Source organism: Hippocampus guttulatus, chromosome 1 (genome assembly GCF_054856545.1).
Source record: "Hippocampus guttulatus isolate MCC_2025c chromosome 1, RoL_Hgut_1.0, whole genome shotgun sequence".
In the NCBI taxonomy this organism is placed as follows: Eukaryota; Metazoa; Chordata; class Actinopteri; order Syngnathiformes; family Syngnathidae; genus Hippocampus; species Hippocampus guttulatus.
In genome coordinates, this window is record NC_141261.1 from 6,796 (window position 1) to 28,935 (window position 22,140).

The window sequence follows — 22,140 nt, forward strand, 5'->3', positions numbered from 1 at the left end:
GACCATAGATCTTGTTTTTTAACTCGCGAATGTATAATACAAGCATCCCTTTCGCAGTCAACACTGACGTGTTTATCATCAATTCAAGCTGAGCTGTATTTTGCTCAATTCTAGTCCAATTAATTTTATTCACGTCCCTTCATATATTGATCATCGGCAATGCCTTCATTGTAATCACCATTTTTGGATCAATTCACCCACTATCAAGTTTCAGCTGCAACACACAAGCATTGATGGTGTTTGTGTTGGTTTGGTTCAACTTACCGAAGAGCTCAAAAAGTTGAAAGCTGCTCGAGACGCCGAAATGCAGCGAAGTCCACAGCGTGAGCAAGTTTCCACGCGAAAGCATTTTCACTCCTCAAGTGTCAGAATTGAACACAGTAATAGTGACACGAAAGCGCCTAAGAGCAACCCCAATTTGAGTCACTCCAACTTGAAAGAAAACATGTCATAAAGGTCACCTATTTGCTGGTCATAAAGAAGTCTTAAGATTCAAGGAATGAGCATGACCCAAATCAATCCGTATTAAAAAAATAAAAACCAAGCAAATCCTGTCCAATCTAGTCACAATGTTTTCACAGATTAGCCACAGCACTTTGGTTCCAGGAGCTGCGGTAACAAATTTAAAATGCCCCCAAAGTTGTCCACTTAAGCCCGACTGGAGTCAATCAACTTGATTCCCTTCCCCGCGGCTGGCTAATCAAGACAAATCATACCGGCTGGGTGCCCTCAGAGAGAACCTTCTCCACAAAAGGGGAAATATTAACAGAGAGGAGAAATGGGATCAACCCCTCAAAGCTGAGGCACTTGGTTTAGATTTCAGTTGGGTTTTTTTTTTTAGCAAGAGCTCCCACCATGCTTTGTGGCACTAAAAATCGTGTTTAAATGCATGTTTTGTGATATTACCTTCTTATTTGTTTTGGATACATTATATATTCAGTCGTTTTATCTCCCCTTTCATAATCAGCTCAGATTGATTTGAGTTTGCTTTCATAAATGTGGTTTTTAATGTGCTACCGCGAAGGAACTGGAAGTTCAGACAGGATGGGTGCGATGGCGCGACGTGTCCACCGGAGGGAGCCACATTCTGGCCTTGGAAGCTCCCGTCTTGTGAGTTTTCAGAGTTGATAGTTTATTGCTAAGAATGAAGCAATCTAACACCTAAATCATCCAGCAGCTCTAGTGACATGACAGGACAGACTTTTTTTTCTCACGTCATCACTTTTTCATGCCGGTAAAAGTCAAGTCAACTTTATTGTCAAATATGCTCTGTGTGCAACATACAGCACAGATGAAATGTCTCTCGTCTCAACCACGGTGCAACCGCAGGAGAGAGAGACAGAGAGAGAGCTTTGAAGAACCGAGTGGAGAAGGCTTCCATGTTGAACAGCAGTTGAACAAGGCTCCGTCGGTCCTAAGGGATGGGGGAGCGCCATTTGGGAGCGCGGGGACAATGGTTTACGTCGATCAAAAGGGAGTCGGGTTCACGATGCGCTCCATCGTAAAAAGCGACTCGGTTAACGTTCCAAAACACAGTTTGTTCACGGTGACATCGCTCACTGTTTCCCACTAAGCTAATTGGCACGATTGAAATGCAGGATTTCAACAAGTTCATCTCGACAAGTGACAAAAACGCAGCACATGTTCTGCTACTTCAATGCTCGCCAGCCAACGGGAATAAATGACTCTGTCTAGAAAGGACAAATGACACGCGGAAATATCAACGCGATGGGCGGTCACGGCGCGAAGGAGCTCCGTTTGGGCCACCCGGAACTAGACGCTTGCGTTTCCTTCCTCACGCGAGTGCCGAAACAAGACGGACGTTTCAAAATTCAGCGATCGCGCATTCCACGTGTCACTGACCAATGGAGCGGCTTCATTTTTTTGACCTCATCGGCACAAATATTTGCGTGGTACTGCGATATTCCAAATGACTAATAATGAAAACATCGAATTTCCCTTCGACGACAACAATCGAGCCGTAAGTGTCACGAGTCATTTGACCCCGGTCAAGCGGAGAAGACGATGACGTTCATTCGCGCGGCCCGCGTGACTCCGGCTCCTCGCCCGCCCCGGCGCCCGAGACCCGCTCTGTCCGCATCGTGGACTGCTCTTCTCGCTGGGGCTTCGCTGACTTTGCGGGGAGCAAGTGAAGACCCGCGCGGAGCAATATCGGCCCCGCCTCCTCGGTTGCTGTCCGGGTCAGATGGGTTTGGCCGCGGAAGGGTGGGACGGACAAGAAATGCGCCTATCGGACAGCGAATATACACCCAATAAGCTGGTAGGGGCCAAAGTTCAGATCAAATGATTTACGAGTGTGTCACATGCCCAAAAAACTCCATGAAAATGTCATGAATGAGAAGAGGAGCGGACGACATCATCTGCGTCCATCGACAATTGTTTTGCTGCGAATGGATCGGGTCTGGAGGATATGAGAGGCATTTAATCAAGGGCTTATTCGATGGCTCATGGTTTTGTTGTTGTTGTTTTTGGAATGCAATTCTGTAAAGACGACCGACTGCCACTCGTCACGCTTTAAAAACGCGCTAAGCGCAGGCACCGGATGCCGACGGCATCCCCGGTCCAACCAAAACAAAGGCCGGCCGGCAAGACGCGTGGAGTCTGCTGCTTTCTTTGTCACGACTTGTACCGACCACCGACTCGTCGGTCGGGCAGCGGATGGCGGCAGAGGAGGGCAGCGAGGATGAAAAGAAAACGTCTGCCGCATTCGAATCCCAGTTTGGCTGCTGACCGATAGAAGGTGCAAAAGAGATTTGAGATGACGGCATGGCAATGCATGTGGAGCGCCCGCTCCCCTCCCCCTTCTCATTTCCTGGACTTATTTTCCTTCACTGACCACCTCTGTTTCAGATTTTCTCATCTTCCCCGCCCCCTGGCGTCCCTCCCTTATTCCCGGTTCCCTTGCTTCCTTCCTTCCTTCTCTCTCTCTCTCTCTCTCTGTGCTTCTCTCGTGGGACGTTGGGGGTGGGAGAGGTCGCAATCGCCGGTCCCGGCTCTCACATCCGGAGCGCGTTGTGGCGTTTGTTGCCGGCCGGCCGACGCTCGTCGACGCCAGCGGACCAGCGGGTCTCCGGCCCCTCTCAGGTTTTGACTTATTCTTTGACTTGAAGTTTTTTCTCGGTCGCTACTTTCGAAGCGCATCCAGCACACCCTTGTCTGAATCGCTCTTTGTCTTCTTCTGTTGGGCGGTTTCCTGTCTCTGCTGGCTTTTCGCTCCCCATAGCCCCTCCTCCCCCTCTGACAAACTCGCTTGCCATTAAGTTGTGTTTCAAAGTGATCAAACCTCCCTCAGCCTGTCTCGGTGGCCTTCGTTGTCTAAACTCTGCTCGCATCTAAATGGCGGCTGGTATCGCTCTTTGTATGTCTCCAAATGGTGAGTCATCACATCTGGAACCTTGTTGTGGCTCCGCATTCCATGTTGGAGGAAAATGTAGTTTTTTCAATCTATTGCGTTCGGCGTGTCTCGTTTGATGATAAATTTCATATTTCTTGTGTTCGGACAAAAAAAAAAAAAAAAAAAGTGTGGGTGGGGCAGTGAATTCTCCAACCGGGACAAAGTTTCAGAAACAGAAACTGTCGGCCAGGTCACAGAAGTTCTCTTCAACCGAACACAAGAACTCAAAAACTCTTCACATTTCTCGCTTCATTCCGGGTGAACTTGTGAACAGATGAAGAGGAGACGTATCGTCTTCGGTTTCCGGCCGAAAGGTTTTAGCTTGAGGACAGACATTCTTGTGCTCATTGTCGAGTGCGCCGAACCAATCGGTGACAAGTTCGAGCGACGTTGTGTTCCTTTGCGTCTCATCAAACATATTCCTCTCCGCAGGTGGCGGAATCTCGGCACTCGTCCCTTCGCGGCGGCGACCTGAGCGTTTGAAAGAAGCGCCATCCGGCGGCAGCGAACCGCCCGGCAGCGGCTCCGCCTTCCGAGAAAGTCGGCCCCGTCTATCAACGGCCGGCGAGTCGCGGGCCCAGAGAGCACCGGACGCCCGCGAGCCGGGCCTGCGGGAGGACCGGCGAGACGCGGAGTTGGCGGCGCGCGGCCGTCCCGCCCCTCGGGAACAGGCGACGATGGAGGCGAAGGCCGGCGGAGTTGCGGAGCGGCGGGAAGGAGCGCTCGAGGGGGCGCCCGGCCCGGAAAGACCGAGCGTTCCCCTCAATGACCTGAAGATGGTTTTCGAGAAGGGGGAGGCCCGGCGGGTGAGTCGTCGCCACGAGGATCGGCAACGGGCTCCGACCAAGTTGCCCGACGTCCGGGTCGATCCGGCCGCTCCGATTTCAAAACCAGTCCAGACAAGAGCCCGCCGATCGCTCACGCGTTGAGTCAATCGCTTCGCTCGGTGTCAAAGAGCCTCGGCGGCGTCACGCTCCTTGTCACGTGCTGTGCTCGACCCTGGCTGGCCTTCCCTCAGCTGACGGGTTCCGAGAGGGGGGGGCTGATGCCCCAAAGTGTCACTCGCACGGCAGAATAATAGCCTCGAGGTCAACTCGAGAAAAGATGAGCTGTAGCAGTCCCACAATGGGCAAATCTGTATCGTTTCAGCGGCAATAGTGGATGCGGGAAGTCCACCCCCCCCCCCTCCAAAACAAAACACCGCATGCAAGAGAAGACATCCCGCACTAGACACTAACTGTTGTCCACGCTTAAACAATCCAACGTTGCAGTTGCGTCCTGAATGTTGGAAGGCAAACATCAGTCACGGGTTCAGGCCGACCGCTCACATTTTCAGGTACGTTCCGAACCACCGGCGATAGGTGAGAATTTGCCTGAGAGGGAGAGAGAGGGAGGGGGAGAGAGAGAGAGAGCGCTTCATTCAAAAAAAGCTTGCTTGACAGATTCAACTTCCCGCACACACGCTCATCACATTGAAACTTTTGTAATCGCACTTTTCAAAGACGTCGTCAACATATGTCAATTACAAAAAAATGATGCTTCAAAGAATGATCTGCGATGCAGGAGGACCCAAAATGGGGGGGGGGGGGGGGGATTACTGCGCACGAAGAGATGTTTATTCCCAATTACAATTGCAAAAAGAAGAAACAGAGAATTGCAAAGAGTCCTCGCCGGGTCACATGACGAATGAATGCGGTCGCTCCTTATTAGGTCAGCAAAGACGAAGATCCGTCGAAAGCATTCAAGCCGCAGCGCGTCGGCGCGCATCATCATCAAGGACGCCATGCCAGCTGCACACTTCTTGATGAGCGAGCGCGCTTAGCGACTGGCGAGCGAGCGCTCATTGCGATGCGCCCTTTGCCTTCGAGCGAGGGAGGATGCGCTCCGTTAAAAAAAAAAAAAAAAGGAAAACCCTCATCGAATCGTCCCATCTTGGACAAGAAAGTCGGCCAAAATGCTCACGAGTCACGTGTGTTTGAAAGCGGGAGGATGGCACTCAGTTTGTCTGGTGGCAGACTCGCAACCAATGTACGTATCGCTCTATTATTCCCAAATTCTAATATTATTCATATTCTAATCGACGTATTGGGCAGATTCAAAGGACTCTTTTCAGTGGCGTGTCAAATGTTTTTGTGTGGACGTGGGCCAACCTCCAGTCCATAAAACAGTTGCGCCCGTGGACTTTTTTTCCCGCTGTTAGGACGGGGCCGGACTGGGAAGAGCAAAGCCGTATTGGTTGGCTTTCGGAACGCCGTGGTAGCCGTGACCGGGCTTATTTTTGTCGTCGATGATGTTATTCGATTTGTTGGCGTCGTCATTCCAATATTTCTACTCGCGGCGTGATTCGGGGTGACACTTGACGCGCGTGCGCGCGGGACACGGAGGCATACAGGAGCCCGTTGCTCGGGGTCTTCCCTGAGCGCCCCCATAGTGGCGCGACGCAACGCCGCAGCCGCAGCCGCAGTTAAAATACGAAGAGAGACGTCAATCGGCACGACCGGAGCTTTACGCCGTGCGGAGCGAGATCAATCGGGCCGGCCGGGGGGCGGCCGCCGCGCAATTTTGGACGCGGGCAAAACCCCGATCGCGGAGAGCGTAAATAAAGTCCAAAGCGCTTCTCCTTACCAGGGTCACGGGCGTGCCGGAGCCCACCCCGGCCGTCTTCGGGCAGCGGGCGGGGCGCACCCTTAACCGGTTGCCGCCCGATCGCGGGGCACGCGTAGACAAACGACCGTTCGCGCTCACGCTTTCCAGAGATCCATTAAACTGCCATGCACGTTTTTGGAATGGGCGAGGAAAGCGGCCTACCCCGAGAAAAGCCACGCAGGCACGGGGGAGAACATGCAAACTCCAACCACTCCATCGCCGGGTCGCCGTATAGTGTGTGGTGTGTGTATATACTTTATACACACACACACACACACACACACGCAGAAAATAAATATTTGGTTCCTTTTTTTTTCTTCGATGTGCAAACCAATAGTTTGCAGTGACGGCGACAGTATTTGGGATTGTTTAGAAGCAGACACAATTCAATCACAAGGCAACGAAAGCACGCCAAATTAGTTCTAGTGTGCAAAATATTTCACACCATCTTTTTCTGCCAACAGAACCAAAACGGAGGTCATCGTTCTAGCGTGGTTTGTAAGTCCAGAGAAGGCGAGCGGTGGAATTACTTTGCGCAAATCATTTTTGCGTGATGACATTTGTTGCGAAAGGGAAACAAAGTTGAAAGTCTGAAAATAGGCCCGCGGGAAGATGAAATTGGCCGATAGCCGTTGGCCGCCGCGCTCGACGAGCGCAGCCTCGTCAAAGTGGCCGTCTTGCGATGCACGGATGAGCGGAGCCGCGTGAAAGGACGCGAGCGCTCAATTGGACGCGAGCGCAGAAGGGCCGGCGCGAGGGCCCCCGCGGTTGCTCTTTGGAAGAGCGCCGATGTCACGTTGGATGGTCATGACATCAGCTGATCTTCAACCACATCAATCACATGTGTGCAAACTTCCGCTCCAACCGCCCCCCCCCCCCCAACACACACACACACGCTTGAAACCTCACGTCGACCTCCACTTTTGGCTAACCCTTTAATCCAGCCATCTCCCTCCACTGTTTTACTGAACCCGCCCCCTCCCCCCGCACGACGACACCCCCGTCGTCCCGTTGTCAGGCATGGAAATGAATGCGGCCCTTTTTGCCATCTGGGTGACATGCGCAAAAGGGCGAGGGAGGCCCCCTCCGCTTCCCTAAACGGCCGCGAGCAATGGCCGACGTCGACCGGCCAAATGTTCATATTTGTTGCGTGGAAATCTGATCAAGAAAGCCCTCGCGGTCGATTCTGTTCATTTGCTTTCCAGTACGTGGCTGTGCCGTTGCACGTGGGCCCCTCCGATGCGCCCGGGGTCTGCGATTGGTTGGGCAGAGCAAGATCGGACAAGCCAAACACATCTCACCCTAAATACACTTGATGGAAAGGATCTGTGCTAAAATGATGCGCTTACATTGGCTTTTTCTACGGTATGGACGGTTTCCCCGATGGCAAGCTCGCGGCGCCGTTAAGTCGGCTAAATATCGAATGAGAAGACTGACGGGCTCCTTCTTTATAAACAAGGCGCCGTTTTCCTTGTTTTGGGTTGACCTTCCGCCGGGAGTGGCACCAAACGGCCGGGAGCTTATTTGTCAACCAATTGTGAGACAATGCGACCGGCGAAGTGGCTTGAGTTCACTCCCGCCCTCCGGCGCTCGGATCTCAAACGTCACCTCCTACGCCGAGGCAAAGGATTGCGCGAATGACGGCTCGTCCCTCGGCCCGGCTACCAAATACGCCGGCCGCTGCTGAATGCGCGCGTGGGCCTCGGTAGGCCAACTCGGCGACGCGAGGTCGCGGAGGCCTCAACTTTCAGTCCCGCGCCATCATCCGGAGTTACCCGGCGGTCGGGCGGGCGAAGGTTCGCCGCCACCTCCGCCGATGGCGCGGCTCATCGCGGAACGTTAGCCGTCATCGCGTACGTTGGTATTATTCACGTTTGAGCCGTGACGCTGACGGAAGGTTGCCGGGCTACGTGATGACGCGCGACTTGCATTCACTGTCCTTGACCTTTGACCGTCTTCTCCTTAGAGGTGGATCTAGCCTACGTGTTGGTGAGTTTTCAAAGAACACAAATGGCACGCTCCCTTGACAGCGCAAATGTTCAAAAGGCAAGAAGGCAAACTCGTCACGTCATGGACGCAGTTGGTCTTGAGTCTTGAGTCATGGTCTCGAGTCCCGCAACTCTGGTCGCGGCGGCGATTCCGCAGCAGCTCGCGGACGCAAATCGCTTGCTCCCGTTTGGCCTCCTCCAGAGCCTCCCGATGACGTTCCTTCAATTGCCCTCCTTCCCTTTTGACAGCGCTACCAATCCAGTGCGAGGACCCCCCCCCCTCCTTCCCCAGCCGCACCCGCTCCCTCTCCCCTTCGCCTCATACCCTCTTGCGTCATGAGCCAGTCTGGGCCGGCCCACACCGTCTGCGCCTCGGAGCCGAGCGCTGCATGGCCTCAACGCGTCCGCGCCGGCTTCTTCTTGCCCCTCAGTCGTCGTTTCTCTTCACGGGAGAGGTAGTTATACGCGGGTGCTTTTGTTTGCGTTTTCTTTGAAAGTACTTTGTAGTTGAGCTTGTGAGAGCTGCCTCCTCTCAAAGTTGCCTTCGCAGATGAACAAGTGGCTCTTTGGGGCCAAACATTGTCGCCTGTGCAGAGTCAAAGGCTTTCCTTCTTTTGCTTTGTTTGTGAAAGGCCAAACGTGAGGCGAGGCTGCTGTCGTCATTTGGTCGCGTGTGAGCCACAGACCGTGTCGTTTGCACATTTGCATTGCTGCTTTGAAGGCATCCAGATTAGCAGCAGATTCTTTGTCTGGCCTGCTGAGACCCCCCCCCCCCCCCGTTAGAGCCCCCGTGCACGTTGACATGGGGCGGGCCAAATGTTTACACCCCCTCCTCGTGTGTCTGGGCTACACCCGGCAACATCTGCCGGCGCCTCTTCTTAGCCGCCGCCTCGGCCCGCAGAACCGAATCCGGCCAGGGCGATTGATCCATTCCAATGGCGCCGGTTTGGGCGTCAAGCGGGCCCGCTTGAGCGCACTTTCTTCGTCTCCTGCCAAACGTTGGCAACAAATACAACGAAACATCTGCCCTTTTTTGACAGTCGACATTTCTCCACCAATTCAAGCCTTAAAACCTCCGAATGATTCGGGGAATCCGAGAATCCAATGCTGCCCCCCATTTTTTCCACAAGGAAAAAATAAAACCTCCTGCCAATAAACGGAGCTGTTCAGAGTTGAACTTGCACTTTTAGAGTTCAAAACGATTCCAACTTGAAACTGTTGGGTTCATTCGGGACACAACAATGTTTCATATTCCCGCAAGGGGAACCGAAAGGCACAAGTTGTCTGCCATTTTGTTTTCCCGGTGCCTTTTATCGATTCTTTCGCCCCGCCGAGATTTTTGCTCATCTCCGGGCACGTAGTCGAAATGTCATCGTGAGTTCGACTTTGGCTCAGCGAGCGCGCGGCGTAAGCAAACTCAAGAAGCAGGTGAGCCGCGATTGGTCGTTAGCGGAGCCCCGAGTATCGGCGCTGCCGTTTTCAGTTGACGGCAAGTAGCAAAATGGCCGCCCCCTGAGGGAGATCCAAACACCCGTTGGTATTTTGCCGCTTATTCCACAAACGCGATCTTAATCGGAATGCCGTGTTTAGACTGGCGGGGCTGCATATTGACGTTTTGGACTGGACTTGCCCCGTCAAGAGTGAGCACGTTGATGTGAGACAAAAGGCGCCGGAGCGTCCCTTGACAGCGCGATCAAGTGAGGGCAAAGGAAGGCCTGCGCTTCTGCTCCTAAACACAAAGGCAGCGCAAGCCCATCTGCTCTCCGCTCTCCGCTCTCGCCAGCGGACGTTTGTGGGAAACGACACGCGAGCGACATGAGTCGAGCCAGTAAAGACAAAATGGAGGGCTAACTTCATTTTTGCAGGCTGCCTTGCTGGGCGTAATGTGCGGAGCTGAGCGGTCTGAGTGAAGGCCACGTAAACGATCTCTAAAGAGCAAAAGCTGGCATGAATGCGGCCGATCTCGGCGCGTTCATAGCTTGACCGGCGCCCGAACTCTGCACACTGCAGCAGATGGATTCACTTTTCCCTGACCAGAGTTGGCACGACTTTTGATCAATCATCGTATTCATTTTCAGGATGACTATGCAAAAACAAACAAACAAACAAACAAACAAAAAAGCCCATCGAAAAACTCCCCTCATTCATTCCAATATCGTTTAAAATGTTGGTGGCGGGTGTGGGCGGATTGCACCCGTTACGGCATATGATGAAACTTGAATTCAGCGCGTGGCGTGACGTGATTTGTTTTGGACGTGCGAAACGAGCGTCTCGCATGTTGCGCACTGTGTACGGTTTGGATTTGCTTTGTTTGACGATGGTCTGCAGTCAGCTTGGCATCGCAAAGGAGAATCTGTTGTCCTCGCTGGATAAATAAAGGTTCTATTCATAAAGTGGACACTCCCAAGCCCAGTCACGTTGAATTCTATCAATTTCAATCTCGAGGCATTCGCCGACTGGGTAAATAAAGGTGAAATCAATCGAGAGAACAATTGCCTTCCAACCCCAGCGGGCTTGAATGATTTCAATGTGAATGCGGAGACACGTCACGGGCGCAGCGCGTTTTGTCTCCGGCCGATCGGACGGCTCGTCTGCCGGCCTCGCTGAGCTCATTAAGCGGATTAGCGCGGCGGGGCAACAAAGACGCGCGTGGCCAGCGAACGGCGGCTTTGTTGCGAGCCAGGAAGCAAACGTCTTTTTGCTTCCTGGCTCGCGTTTGATTGGCTCCCGTTTCGTTTTCTTTGCAGGTGCCTCGAGAGCAGTCGAGCAGCGGAAACGGTGGCGATACGGCCGGCATGGAGCAACTTCTGGGGGGTATGTACTCTGCGCCAAAACCCCAATGCATGCGACAGGGTCCCTTCGACGCGGAACACGGGCGCTTGAGAGCCGTGACGTCGATTCCGCTTTCAGACGGAACGCGGCAAAGGGCTGCGACTCACAATTTCGCGAATCATCAACGATTTTATTTTCGAGCGATCAGTTGGATTGAAACGAAAACAGATATTTTTCCATCATTCTTGTCAAAAGTCCAAGCCCATGTTTTGCAAACGTTTACTCTTCTATTTACGGTTGAGAGGCTGAAATTGCGAGGACCGGCAAGTTCAACCGTGCCTCCAAACGATGAATCACTTGTCAAAATAGGCGGCGGTACGTTTGACGGGCGATGAGCTGTCGCAGCTGCCGCGCTTTCACACGACCGACCGGCACACGGCTGTCGCGTGCCGCATAAAACAGCGCGGACCTCGATATGCTATGAGGAGTGAGTCCGTTTTGAAGCCTGACTTTTTGCTCCGGTGCTGCCTCTGAGGGTGGAATATCCCTGGCTCGGGTGCTTGCTCAGAGCAGCCGGCGAGAACCGCGTAATATTGGGCCTTTTGCGAGCGGTACCGAAAGGAGCTTTTAACCCTAACCCCAGAGGTGGGAAACTCGCCCCTCATTCAGGGTCTTACACAACATACCGTAGATGTCATTGACCTATAGACGAAAGCTAAGTAGTCCTACGATTGCACCCTGTGGACACCCTCTTCTAATTTTTGAAGGCGACTCGGTCAGAGACAACATTCCATTGGACAATCTTTGAGAAAGACCAACGCAAGCATTCGCAGGTGGTGTCGGCCTCATCGTGCACCGGAGAGATTCTAGTTCTCAAAGGGGGAAACTGCCCGCTCGACAAAATTGGCCACAATTTTGCAGGTTAACAGATTGACCACAAAACAAGGACCTGGAATAACGCGGCGTCTTGTTTTTGCGTCAGACGGAAGTCTCGCAGAGTCGACTCCTCTCCGAGACAGGATGGCCCTCTACCGGGCTGCCATCTCCAAGCAGGACGCCTCCCCGGTCAATGTGAGTACTCTACTTGGTACCCCCCCCCCCCCCAGAAAACAAACAACAACAAAAAAAGCACCAATATTAGTTATCGATCACTCTCAGAACGATCCGCAAGAAACATTTGGTGGCAAACAGAAGGAGAACGTCCCACCCTTCTCCCTGGACATGGTGAGCTCGGCCTTCGCGGAGTTATGTTGAGGATCATGACCATATGATGCAAGTTGTTTTTATTTTATGCCAGAGTCCAGAAGCTGAGTTGCCAAACAACAGAAAAGGTTTGAACGCCGACAACAACGGTAACGTATTTCTACACGGATAAAATTGTGGAAATTTGAAAACGAATTATAAATCAATCAATCATAATGCTTCAACAGAATGATCTTGAATGAAATATTCATAAAAATGGCCAGGACAAAATGGCGCCACCCTGAGCTCTTCCCTAGAAGGAATGTTTCGGTTTCACTTGCGGAGAAAAAAAACAAAATCATTGGCACCGCCCTAACCACTCTGGAGGACTTGCACAACACAAGAACCGAGACAAGGGCACGGACCCCCCCCCCCCCCCCCCTCACCACCTTTTCCAGCTACTCCCCTCAGGCAAAACCGGCAGACGATCAAACGGCTTCTCCCCGCTCGCCATGAACTCCCGAAACAGTAACCCAAATCTCTCGTGGCTCTTCGCATTGTCGCACACCCCCGTGGAACAGAATTACCTACCGCATTGATCCTCGGAGCTCCAACAATTCTCATCGATCTACGTTCGACTGCACCAGACACTTTCAAGCGCTCAAGGACTTTCTGTATGATCGCACACCAAAAGTTACTGCTAGTGGCCACTTGAAAATTGGGGCAACGATTATCTGCGCTAGTTGCACGACGTCGCGGTATTGTACTGCACCGCCGATGACGTTATCTGCGCTCGATAACTCTGCACATTGTCGCACAGCTGTCATTGGGTGCTACGACCGCACGACGGTACCCTGACGTGACTCAAAGTCTTTCGATACGACTACGTCACGTCCTTGTTGATGGTAGTTGCTTGTGATTGCAATCGTCGTGTAGCTTGTACCACCGGAGACAAATTCCCCGCGTGTCCGACCTACTTGTCCAAATTGCAGCGAGTCCCTCAGAAGGTTGTCCAATACAATCCTCAAGACAGCCTCGTTCCTCTCGCAGTTTGTTCCTCTCGCCGTTTTATGCCGCCGATTCGATCTTCCCGCACTGAGATCAGATCCTTCAGATTACGATGTGGATGGGCACATTTTTCCCATTTGGCTGCTCACTAAATGCTCCTCAAATGATAAATCCCATTTTGCAAAAGGCACATTTCCATCTCTTTCTTGTCCACGCCATGATTTCAAATCTCCTGATTCTGTTACTGGTTCGGTCCATGGCATGCGGCGTGAAGGAATTCCACGTTTGGCGAGCGGGAATTTAAAAAAAAATGTTTTTAAACCGAGCTTCCCCTTCTCTGGCAAAATGAGTTGTGATTGGTGAAAAGGCGGAAGGGACGGATGCTCGAGCGCACCGCCTGGTGTTGAAATGTGGATTTGCCGCCACAGGTCTCGGTGCCAGCAACGCCGCTTGCTGCTCTGCGGCCAAAAGCCCAAAGGTGAGTGGCGCGGCGCCTCGACGCGCGCCGACACCCGCACTCCCACTCAGGCATATCTACTTGGAGCAGAGTTTCCGTCCGGCCGTTCGGGACGCCTGCGTGTCCTGCCGCAAGACGGTGTATCCTCTGGAGAGGCTGGTGGCCAATCGTCAGATCTTCCACAGCGCTTGCTTCCGCTGCTGTCACTGCAACACCAAACTCAGGTGAGCATCTATCCATGGCCGATATGGATGACTTTGTTTGTGGGGGGGTTTTTGTATAGCTTGGGCTTTTGCAGAGCGCTAACCAGGAACAAAACTTGACAAAAGCTGCCGGCGCGCCACGTCAAATCGAATGGCGATCCCACTGAACCGAAAGGCTCCACTCGTATCCACGTACGGTTCCGGAGTCGATTGTCCTCCATAAGTTGAGAGATGACCCGAGAGGGGGTGAACCGGTTTCCACCTCTTGGAAACCGCAGTGCCACTTGTTCTTCCGCAACACGGTCCTGAATGGAACGGACTCGTTTAGAGGAGATCAAATGAAGGTCATTGCGCGTTTGACTTGAAAGCCCAACGCGCCGCGAGCCTTTTGTGAGTGCTGCCCGTCTACTCCATAAAGGTTGAAAAGACCTTTTTTCGGATTCACTCGTAATCTTCTAGTCGTGAGTGGTATATCAGGGCTATGTTTGTAGGAGTTGTGATTTCTTGTGCCGCTTTGGATTTTCACTCGTTTGTTTTTCCTGCGGAACCTCCTCTCAGCTAGCGTCGAAAACTTTTTTTGTTGTTGCGCTCGCTCTGCAATGCTCTTTCGACGCCACAAGATGACGCCAAAGAAAAAAAGTAATTTTTGTCACGCAAATATGTTCAGCTTGACATCTTGACAGAGAATTAGAAGGCGACGACTGGAGTCTGGGTTGTAAGCAGGTGCTTGAGAGCGGACATAGCGGTGTTTTGACTCGGCAGTTTGCGGTATCGTGAGGGTGGTTCAAAGCGGTTGTTTTCAAAGCTTTTTACACCGCGCGCCGACTCGGCAAAATATGCGACTCTCTTAAGTCAGCCCCACAACAACAACACCACGAAACAGGCCAGGAACATCACATGAGCAAACCCAGAAAAGCGCGCAGCCGTCATCGGTCGTGACTCGAGCCCTTGAGCGCCGCGATGTCGCAAAGATGTCCTTTTGGGTCCACGGCCAGTGGCAAAACGGCCGCTCCCCGAACGGCGTGAAAACAAAGAAAGTGCGGCTTTTGCCGCTTAGTTCATGTCGGCGAAGGCGACGTTCATCGGAATGCCGCGTTGAGACGAGCGGGGGCCCCATCGAATATATCCTCACGAAAAACGTTTGACTGGAACTCCCCTGTGACCACTTGTGAGCGGGTTTAGTGCCTTCCTTTGCAGTGAGGTTGAATACTCTGAAGAGTGGCTGCAATTTGTTGAGCTTGTGCGCCCTCTCTTGCCATCCAGTTTGGTCAACTACGCGTCCCTGCACGACAACGTGTATTGCAAGCCGCACTTCTGCCAGCTCTTCAAGGCCAAGGGGAACTACGACGAGGGCTTCGGCCACCGGCCCCACAAGGAGTTGTGGGAAAGCAAAGGCGAGGCGGGGGAGACGGCCGCCCCGTCGACGCCGACGCGTTCGCCGCGGGTCTCCGAGAGCCCGCCTTCCGCCGGCCCCGGCGTGGAGGACGCCCCGCTGGCCAAGGTCAACGTCCTGACCGCCACCATGGAGGCCCTGGGACAAGGAACCCCGGAGAAAAGCCGCAGGCCGTCGGATGCGCGCAGGCTGAAAATTTCCTGGCCGCCGCGTCCGCAGGGCGACGGAGGCTGCGATGGCGGCCGCGGCGGAGCCGCGACGCCGGCGGACTCGAGCCGCAAGCCCGTCCGAGCCAAGTGGCCCCCGGAGGACGATGCCGCCGCCGACGACGACGACTCCTCGCCGCCCGAACAAGCCGGTGAAGCTTCCCGCTTCCCGAGGAGCGCCTTGAAGGCGCGCCGCACGCCCTTCACGCCGGCAGAGCAAGCTTCCGCTGAACCGCCGAGCACGGAGCCGCAGCCCGACGGGCCGCAGCCCGACGGGCCGCTGCCGGACGGGCCGCTGCCGGACGGCCACGCGCCCGCAGAGGACAGCTGCGGGGATGTCGGCGGCGGCTTCGGAGAGGAGGGTGACCGCGTGTCAGAGGGGGAGGGCCCAGGCGTGCCGGAGAAGGGAGGCCGAGACCGGGAGAAGGGAGATGACGGGTCCAAGCGTCAACTCGCCGCCGAGGTCGGTGCTTTGGGTCCGGCTCGAGCGGAGGACAAAGGCGAGGAAGAGGAAAAGGCGAAACCCGACCGTTGCGCTGAGGAGGAAGAGGCGGGGGTCCGCCGCTCGGCGCGGGACGAGGGCCGAGAAGCCGCTGAGCGAAAGCCGGAGCCGCTCAGCGTGGAGGAAATGATCAAGCGAAATCGTTACTACGACGATGAGGAGGAGGAGGAGGAGGATTTCTGAACCCGTCCGACGTCCACTTGCCGCCCGAGTGGCCGCAAGTTTCAGCTCGAACGCGACCAAGTTCTTGAACCGTGCCTCTTTTCTACCATCAAAGCCATTCCGATGTTTTCTTCCTCTGAGCCTTTTTCAGCCTTTTGTCTCCGTTTTTTACAAACCTCGACGTCAAGGCTCAAACTCAAGGTCGCGTTTCATCCGACCTTTTGGCATTTGAATTTGAATGCGCTTTGCCACTGCGGCTCCTGCGTTCCAAATGCCAATGAGAAGGTGACGAAATCAAGCAAAGCCTTCCTTCCGCCTGTTACTTTTTCAAAAGTATTTTGAAGACGCGCTCTTCCCATTTGGGATGTTCCTCTTTTAACCGAGACTGCGCGCTCCGAATTTGACGCACTGTTTCTCGAGCCATGACTTCCTACTGAAATAAATTGTGTAGCAAACCTCCGAGTTGTTATTCCTCTGTGAACGATGACCAATGGGAACAGCTACGCGCAAGGTGCCTTAAGCGATGGCGACTGTCGAGCGCAGATGGCAAACTCGCATATTTCCATGAGGTAAGAAATGATTTTCCCCGAAAGGCCGACTTCTCGTTGATGCGCAAGCGGAGGGGAGCGGAGGGGGCACCAAACCGGCAGAGGGTTGGCGGAGTCGGACGAGTGAGGACGTAACGTCCGGCGGGGAGCCGGCAAAACGATGACGCCGCAGAGGTAGGCCTCGTCGAGGACTCCCCGGCTTTTCTCACGGGCCGCGTCTCGCATCCGTACGACGGGATGGCGCAGACCGCCGCTTGCTCCGTCCTTCCCTCGGTCCTCGGGGAGATGGCGCGCCGGGGGCGAGCGCAGGGAAGCCGAGAGTCGCGCAAAGGCCGATCGGGAGAGGCGGATCCCGTCGGCGATGTCCGCGGCACCTCGCCCCTTCTCCCGAAACAAGGCGACCTCTTGCAGCATCGGCGTGAGTCGCGCGTTGAGCTGCCGCCGCTACATACCGACGCCTGAATCGGTTGCGCATGGGCACGAGTTGCGCGAGTTCTGTACTTCAGGGACACTGGCACTTTTGGAAGAGCTGGCTTTGGAAAAATGATGTCAGCACTAAAATTGAGAGAAAGAATCTGGGCTTGTTGGCGGGATTTATCGGAAATTGACCCGTCACTTTTGGAGCTTGGCGTAAATGTTTTTCTCTCGCATCTCAGGCTGGGAGGCAAGCATGAAGAATCCGTCTCGTTTCCTGGCTTGCTAGGTCACGTTGGGTTGTCCCAAGTGTCTGAAAGGGGGATTCGTTGCCACCGAAATTCTGATGGACATTCCTTCTCTTGTCTAGAAATAGAAAAGCGATCGGCGCAATATTCTGCATTTCTGCAGAATTTTATTTTTATTTTTTACAGGTTGAAGTGGACAATAGGAGGAATGTGCGTCTGAATTTTGGTGGCAATCGGTGGTCATTTTCAGACACGGCAGCTCCACGGGCAGACAGGCAGGCGGCCGCGGCTGTTAGCCGCCGCTAGCTAGCGTGGCTCGTGGAGGCTAAACGGAAGCGGATACGAAGCTCCGCGCCCGACGCCCACCGCGTTCGCTACCGCCGGTCAGGCGGCCAACGGTCACGAACAGCCAACACGGCGAGAACACAAACGCACCGAGCGACGTCAATTTTATTTGGAAAAAAGCACGGAGAAAAGCTTGGCTGAGAGGGTCGTTTCAAACCAGAGGCGGGCTTTCCATCAGGACTGAGAGCATGTCCGTCGGTCCGTCTCTGACGAATCCCCCCCCCCCCTCCCCCCCTTTGCTGATGAACGACAGCCGACGGGCTGAACGGCGACGGAAGCGGGTTTCCATCCGTTACCGCAAAGGTCACTTACAGGGTCAGTAATGACGCTTCCTTCTCAGTCCGTCACCGGCAGACTCCCGTTTCGCAGGTGGCAGAGAAACGCGCGCGGCATTTCTGTCCGCGGCGGTGACGATACACGGCGGGGGTGGCTTCGAGCCGACAACGTTGACTCGATACGGAAAAGCGTCAGCGGAGACGCTCGGCTTTGACCTCCGCTGGAAAACGCAGCCCGCCAAGTGCGTTTACAGTTCCTGCACAGTCGGTGGCGCCGTGCGCCAAAGAGCCGTAATCCGCCAATCAAGTCAGAGAACAAGAAGAAGGGGAAAGAAAAGGAGGAAGCTCACGTTGGGTCTGACCGCGCCGTTCTACAGGAGATCGACGACAGATGCGGGTGAAGGAGGAGCGCGCTTCAGAGAACAATGACGCACTGCTGACATTTACTGAGGGTCCGAAAATAGCGGGGTCCGACTGCCATTTAGCGGCGAGGGCGGCGCGGCGGGCGACATGTTCGCCTGCTTTCAGAGCACGACACGCACGCAAGACTGAAGTCGATTTGCAAGCAAAAGTCAGGAGTTGCAAAACAAAACTTCAAAACTCGCCACCAAAGTTTTGGAACTTGCAACCAAAATGGAAAAAATTGTCATCAAAAAAAAAGAATCCGCAATATGCAAACAAAACAGATTCTCTCATGAGAAGACTGTTTTTGGGGGCGGGCGGGGGGGGGGGGGGGGGGGTTTGGGAACAAATCCAACACTTTTTTGAAAGTTCTGGAAATATTGGTCTTGTTTGCTTTTTCTTTTTGTGACAAAGCCATTATTTTTGTTTGACTCAAAATAAAGACCTATTTCTCACATCCGTCGTACCGCTCACTCCGCGTCAAAGCAGAAAAAATTATATATATATATATATATATATCGTTTAGACGATAAATACCGTATATACTGTATATACAGTATATCGACAGTGTTTATCGTCTAAACGACAGTTGGTGTCCGGACAAACTCGTAAGTCGAGTGACTTGTGCCTGTTGGAAGCACCTCGTTGTGCGCTGCCGAGGTGTGAATTTGTTTGGACGCGGCCTTAAAATTGTCAAAGGATGGGAACGTGTCGAGAACGCCGAGACATTCCAAGCGCAATGAGTGAAACCGCTCCCTCAAGAAAGAGCGCGCGGCACGCTCCAAACAACCCTGCGGACACAAACGTGGGAAACGAGTGGAAAAGGAAGAAGGTTGCGGCGGTCGACTGCCGTGACAAGAAATTCTTCTCAAGGAATGGTCGCGGCTCCTACGGGTAAATATTTACCCGGTCGTCATGGAAGCCTCGCTCGACGCAGGATACCGTTTCAACAACGTGAGCGAGAGGAGGCCGGCAAAGCCGCGGCGTCGCCGTAGCCCTCGCGCGGGACCCGGCGGGCCGGCATATCCGGTTGCCTACATTTTCATTCTTGACTTTTCAAGCGTGTTTTGTTTTCTCCCTTTTGCTTGCGAACGCTGTTCTTTTTGCAAAGGCTTTGAGGCGTCGCGTCTTTGCTCGCGTGGAGTCGCCTTGTGTATGAAATGCGCATCGGAGCTGCCTCGTCTCGCTTTGCCTTCCGATCGGAGCCGGCCCCGTGCGATTGTTTTCCTCTCTCCCGAGCTCAGCGGGGTCATCGAGGGGACTTGTTTTGAAGACGCGCGTGACATCGAGATGGCCGTGCCGAGCGAGACGCGGAGGGTCCCGCCCGGAAGAACGAAACGCCCGCAAAAGCGCCTCGGACTCCGGGGAGGGGCGGGGGAAGCGTAGGAGTCGAGATTTGAATCCGATCTTTTGCGACGCGCGGTACACGACGCTGCGTGAACTCGTCTGCGCGACTGCGACGGCGGCTACGCTCATAAAAAAAGCCGGCCGGTGCGCGAGGCGCAAGCGTTGCCTCCCTTCGTCGCCGGTGACGCTTCACGGTCGGTGCCGAAATCGCATTTGCTGTTGTTGCAAAGTGAAATTCTGCCTACCTGCACAAAGGGGCCCGCCGAGAATGTGAAAATATGAGAAGCGTCTTTTCCTGCGCAGAGAGCGACCGTTTCATGATCCCGTCAGTTGCCGGACCCTGCGACAGACAAATCCAAACAAATGAATGCAATTGAGAAATTTGGCTTGGGAAGTGAGCGAAATCAAAGTTCAGAGATTGCGGACAAACTCTGCCACGAGACATCCTACGGTACAAAACGAGACGTCTTTCGCGACGTGGCACGTTCGCAACAGCTCCATACCCCTGAAATGCATCTTCCGCAGCGCCGTCCCGACAGTCGCCTGCAATCGCACGCGGAAGGGCGGTGAAAATATCAAGTCGGCTGCGAATTCGCCCGGATGTACGTTTGGGCAAGGGCGAGCGCGGAGGCAAAGATGCGCGTGCCCACGCCCATCCCGGCGAGTAGGGATTGGGAACCGACGCACGTCTGTTTTGGCAGCGCTGGGCTGGAAACGGCTCAAATCGAGTGCCGATTCAACTCGGCACTTGATTTGAGCCGAGTTGTTTGGCCATTTCCAATTTCCTTTATTTACAAGCAACGTTAAGAAGCACTTTCTTGTTTTATTCCGATGACAATGAAGACATTCGATTCAGTTCATTTCAAGATAGCCGCTGATAGAATGAAGGCGCTTCGTACTTCTTCGGCGGGAGAAGGCGGACTCGTGACGTTTCGCTGACGATCGACAAATACGGGGACACCTCAAAAACACCGACGAAGGTGGGTTTTGGTCCGTCAGTTTAGTCGTCACTGACTGGGTCAAGTGCCGCGCTGACGGACGCCCGTTTTACCGTCTACTCAAGTCAAGTCAAGTGTATTTCTAGAGCACTTTCAAACAGCCATCGCTGCATACAAAGTGCTGTACGTGGAGCAACTGAACACGCACAATAAACAGTAAGACAAATCGGTAATAAAGACGGTAGAAAGCACCAAAGAGTCTACTGAGAGAAACACGCCCCGCCCGTCGTCTCGTCTGTTTGTTCGCAGGGCTAAATACAAGCGAGGTTGTTGCCATTGACTATTTATGGAAATACTTTGCGCTTCCTGTAGGTGGCAGTATAGACCAAAGAGCTGCAACTCGCCAATGAACCAAGAAGAAGAAGATCAATATAGACGGTTGGCATCCGAGCTAACAGGATTGGATTTTACACTTGGCCACAGTGCAGAGTTGGATTCTAGTTCAGGCGAGCCATTTCATACTTTAACTTCATTTTCTTTTGCCGTTTTAGAAGTTGAAACAGGCGTGTGTGTGTGTGTGTGTTTAGGTGTCGTGGGGGGGGGACACTGACGGACTGGCAGACCGGTGAAGTTTGGTGACGGAGGCCATGACAGAAGTGCAGTTAAAAGGACATGATGGACCGATGATGAACGTGTGGTTTGATTTTTCTTTTAAAAACTGACGATGACAGACGGGTACCCAGGTAGCCGGAGAAAATTCTGTAAATTGCCCACCTCTCGCTGTTTCGAAACGAATCGGTGAATTCACTTTACAGGGTCTTGACATTCTGTCCCATTCATCCCTATGATCGAGCTCTGTGAAAGAACTGCAAAAGAGTCGCGGATCTTGTATTTGCGTTGCATTTGAGTCAGTTGTCTTTTTCCGCACTTTGTTTTTAAACGCTTTGAAACGTGGTACTTTGAATCACCGAAGGCACGTTGCGTCAGCTTGTGTATGAAACGCGCTTGAGAAAGAAAGAAATCTGCCTTGCCTTAAATTGACCTCGTTTGCTTCTACTTTGGGGATTTTCAGCCTTTGCGGTGGGAAGAAGGACTGCTCTCAAGACTTGAAGTGAGAACAAAGGAAACATCCATTACGCTAAGTCCTTAATCCTCCGGCACAGTCTTTTTTTTTTGGTCCGACTTCAGGGGGTTGTTCGTTTCCGCAACCCCTAAATTCCACTGCAGAACTGAGCCTGGATCTCTCTCTCTTTGTTCAGTGTCCTGGCAACCAGCGTGTGCGCGGAACACATTGAGCAAATGCGCTGTACGTTCGAACCCTTGGGGCCTCATATCTCGAGACAGACGGAGGTCCAGCGAGGTCTGCGTTCCGCAACCTGAGGATTTTTGCAGCAACGCGCATATATCACGGTGCTCTCTTTTGTTCAGTCGGACACGGAACCCGTTTCAACTTTGATGAAGATTTTGTTTCTCGTTCAAATGGCAAAGACAATAACAGCAGAGATGCGAGCAGCTTTCGAGGGCCCTCGCCACCCTGGCCAGCCGTGTCGCGGTACCTGCCCATTAGAGTACTGGCGCACGGGATGATAACCCTGTGTGTGCGTGTGTGTGCGTGCGTGTGTACGGAGACGTACAGTAGCTGTATTTGTTGAGACTGTGAAAACCATGAATAAAGTCTGCGTTTAAAAA

The 22,140-nt window shown here is 53.4% G+C and overlaps 1 protein-coding gene and 1 long non-coding RNA gene across 3 annotated transcripts; both read left to right on the forward strand.

Annotated features, from left to right (window-relative positions):
- The first annotated feature begins 2,866 nt into the window (after positions 1-2,866).
- On the forward strand, positions 2,867-16,393 carry LOC147209887 (LIM domain and actin-binding protein 1-like). 2 transcript variants are annotated; one of them, XM_086109822.1, is made up of 9 exons: positions 2,867-3,105; positions 3,848-4,221; positions 10,797-10,863; positions 11,804-11,892; positions 11,980-12,045; positions 12,119-12,173; positions 13,440-13,489; positions 13,559-13,692; positions 14,935-16,393. In XM_086109822.1, the coding sequence occupies exons 2-9, from the start codon at positions 4,093-4,095 to the stop codon at positions 15,953-15,955; spliced, it is 1,611 nt and encodes a 536-aa protein (XP_085965948.1). In that variant the 5' UTR covers positions 2,867-3,105; positions 3,848-4,092; the 3' UTR covers positions 15,956-16,393. The 2 variants fall into 2 exon arrangements, with proteins under 2 accessions (XP_085965948.1, XP_085966032.1); XM_086109906.1 differs by lacking the exons at positions 2,867-3,105; positions 3,848-4,221 and adding an exon at positions 8,368-8,504.
- A 2,409-nt stretch (positions 16,394-18,802) lies between these two features.
- On the forward strand, positions 18,803-22,140 carry LOC147209888 (uncharacterized). Its single transcript, XR_015100856.1, has 3 exons — positions 18,803-19,060; positions 20,824-20,957; positions 21,039-22,140. It is a non-coding gene; the product is annotated as an uncharacterized LOC147209888 (long non-coding RNA).

Bases quoted from the DNA above. Each gene is read 5' to 3' on its own strand.
- LOC147209887 (XM_086109822.1), top strand. From the start codon at position 4,093: ATGGAGGCGAAGGCCGGCGGAGTTGCGGAGCGGCGGGAAGGAGCGCTC. The intron at 4,222-10,796 runs GTGAGTCGTCGC...TTTTCTTTGCAG, and splicing joins AGAAGGGGGAGGCCCGGCGG to GTGCCTCGAGAGCAGTCGAG. The intron at 13,490-13,558 runs GTGAGTGGCGCG...TACTTGGAGCAG, and splicing joins CTGCGGCCAAAAGCCCAAAG to AGTTTCCGTCCGGCCGTTCG.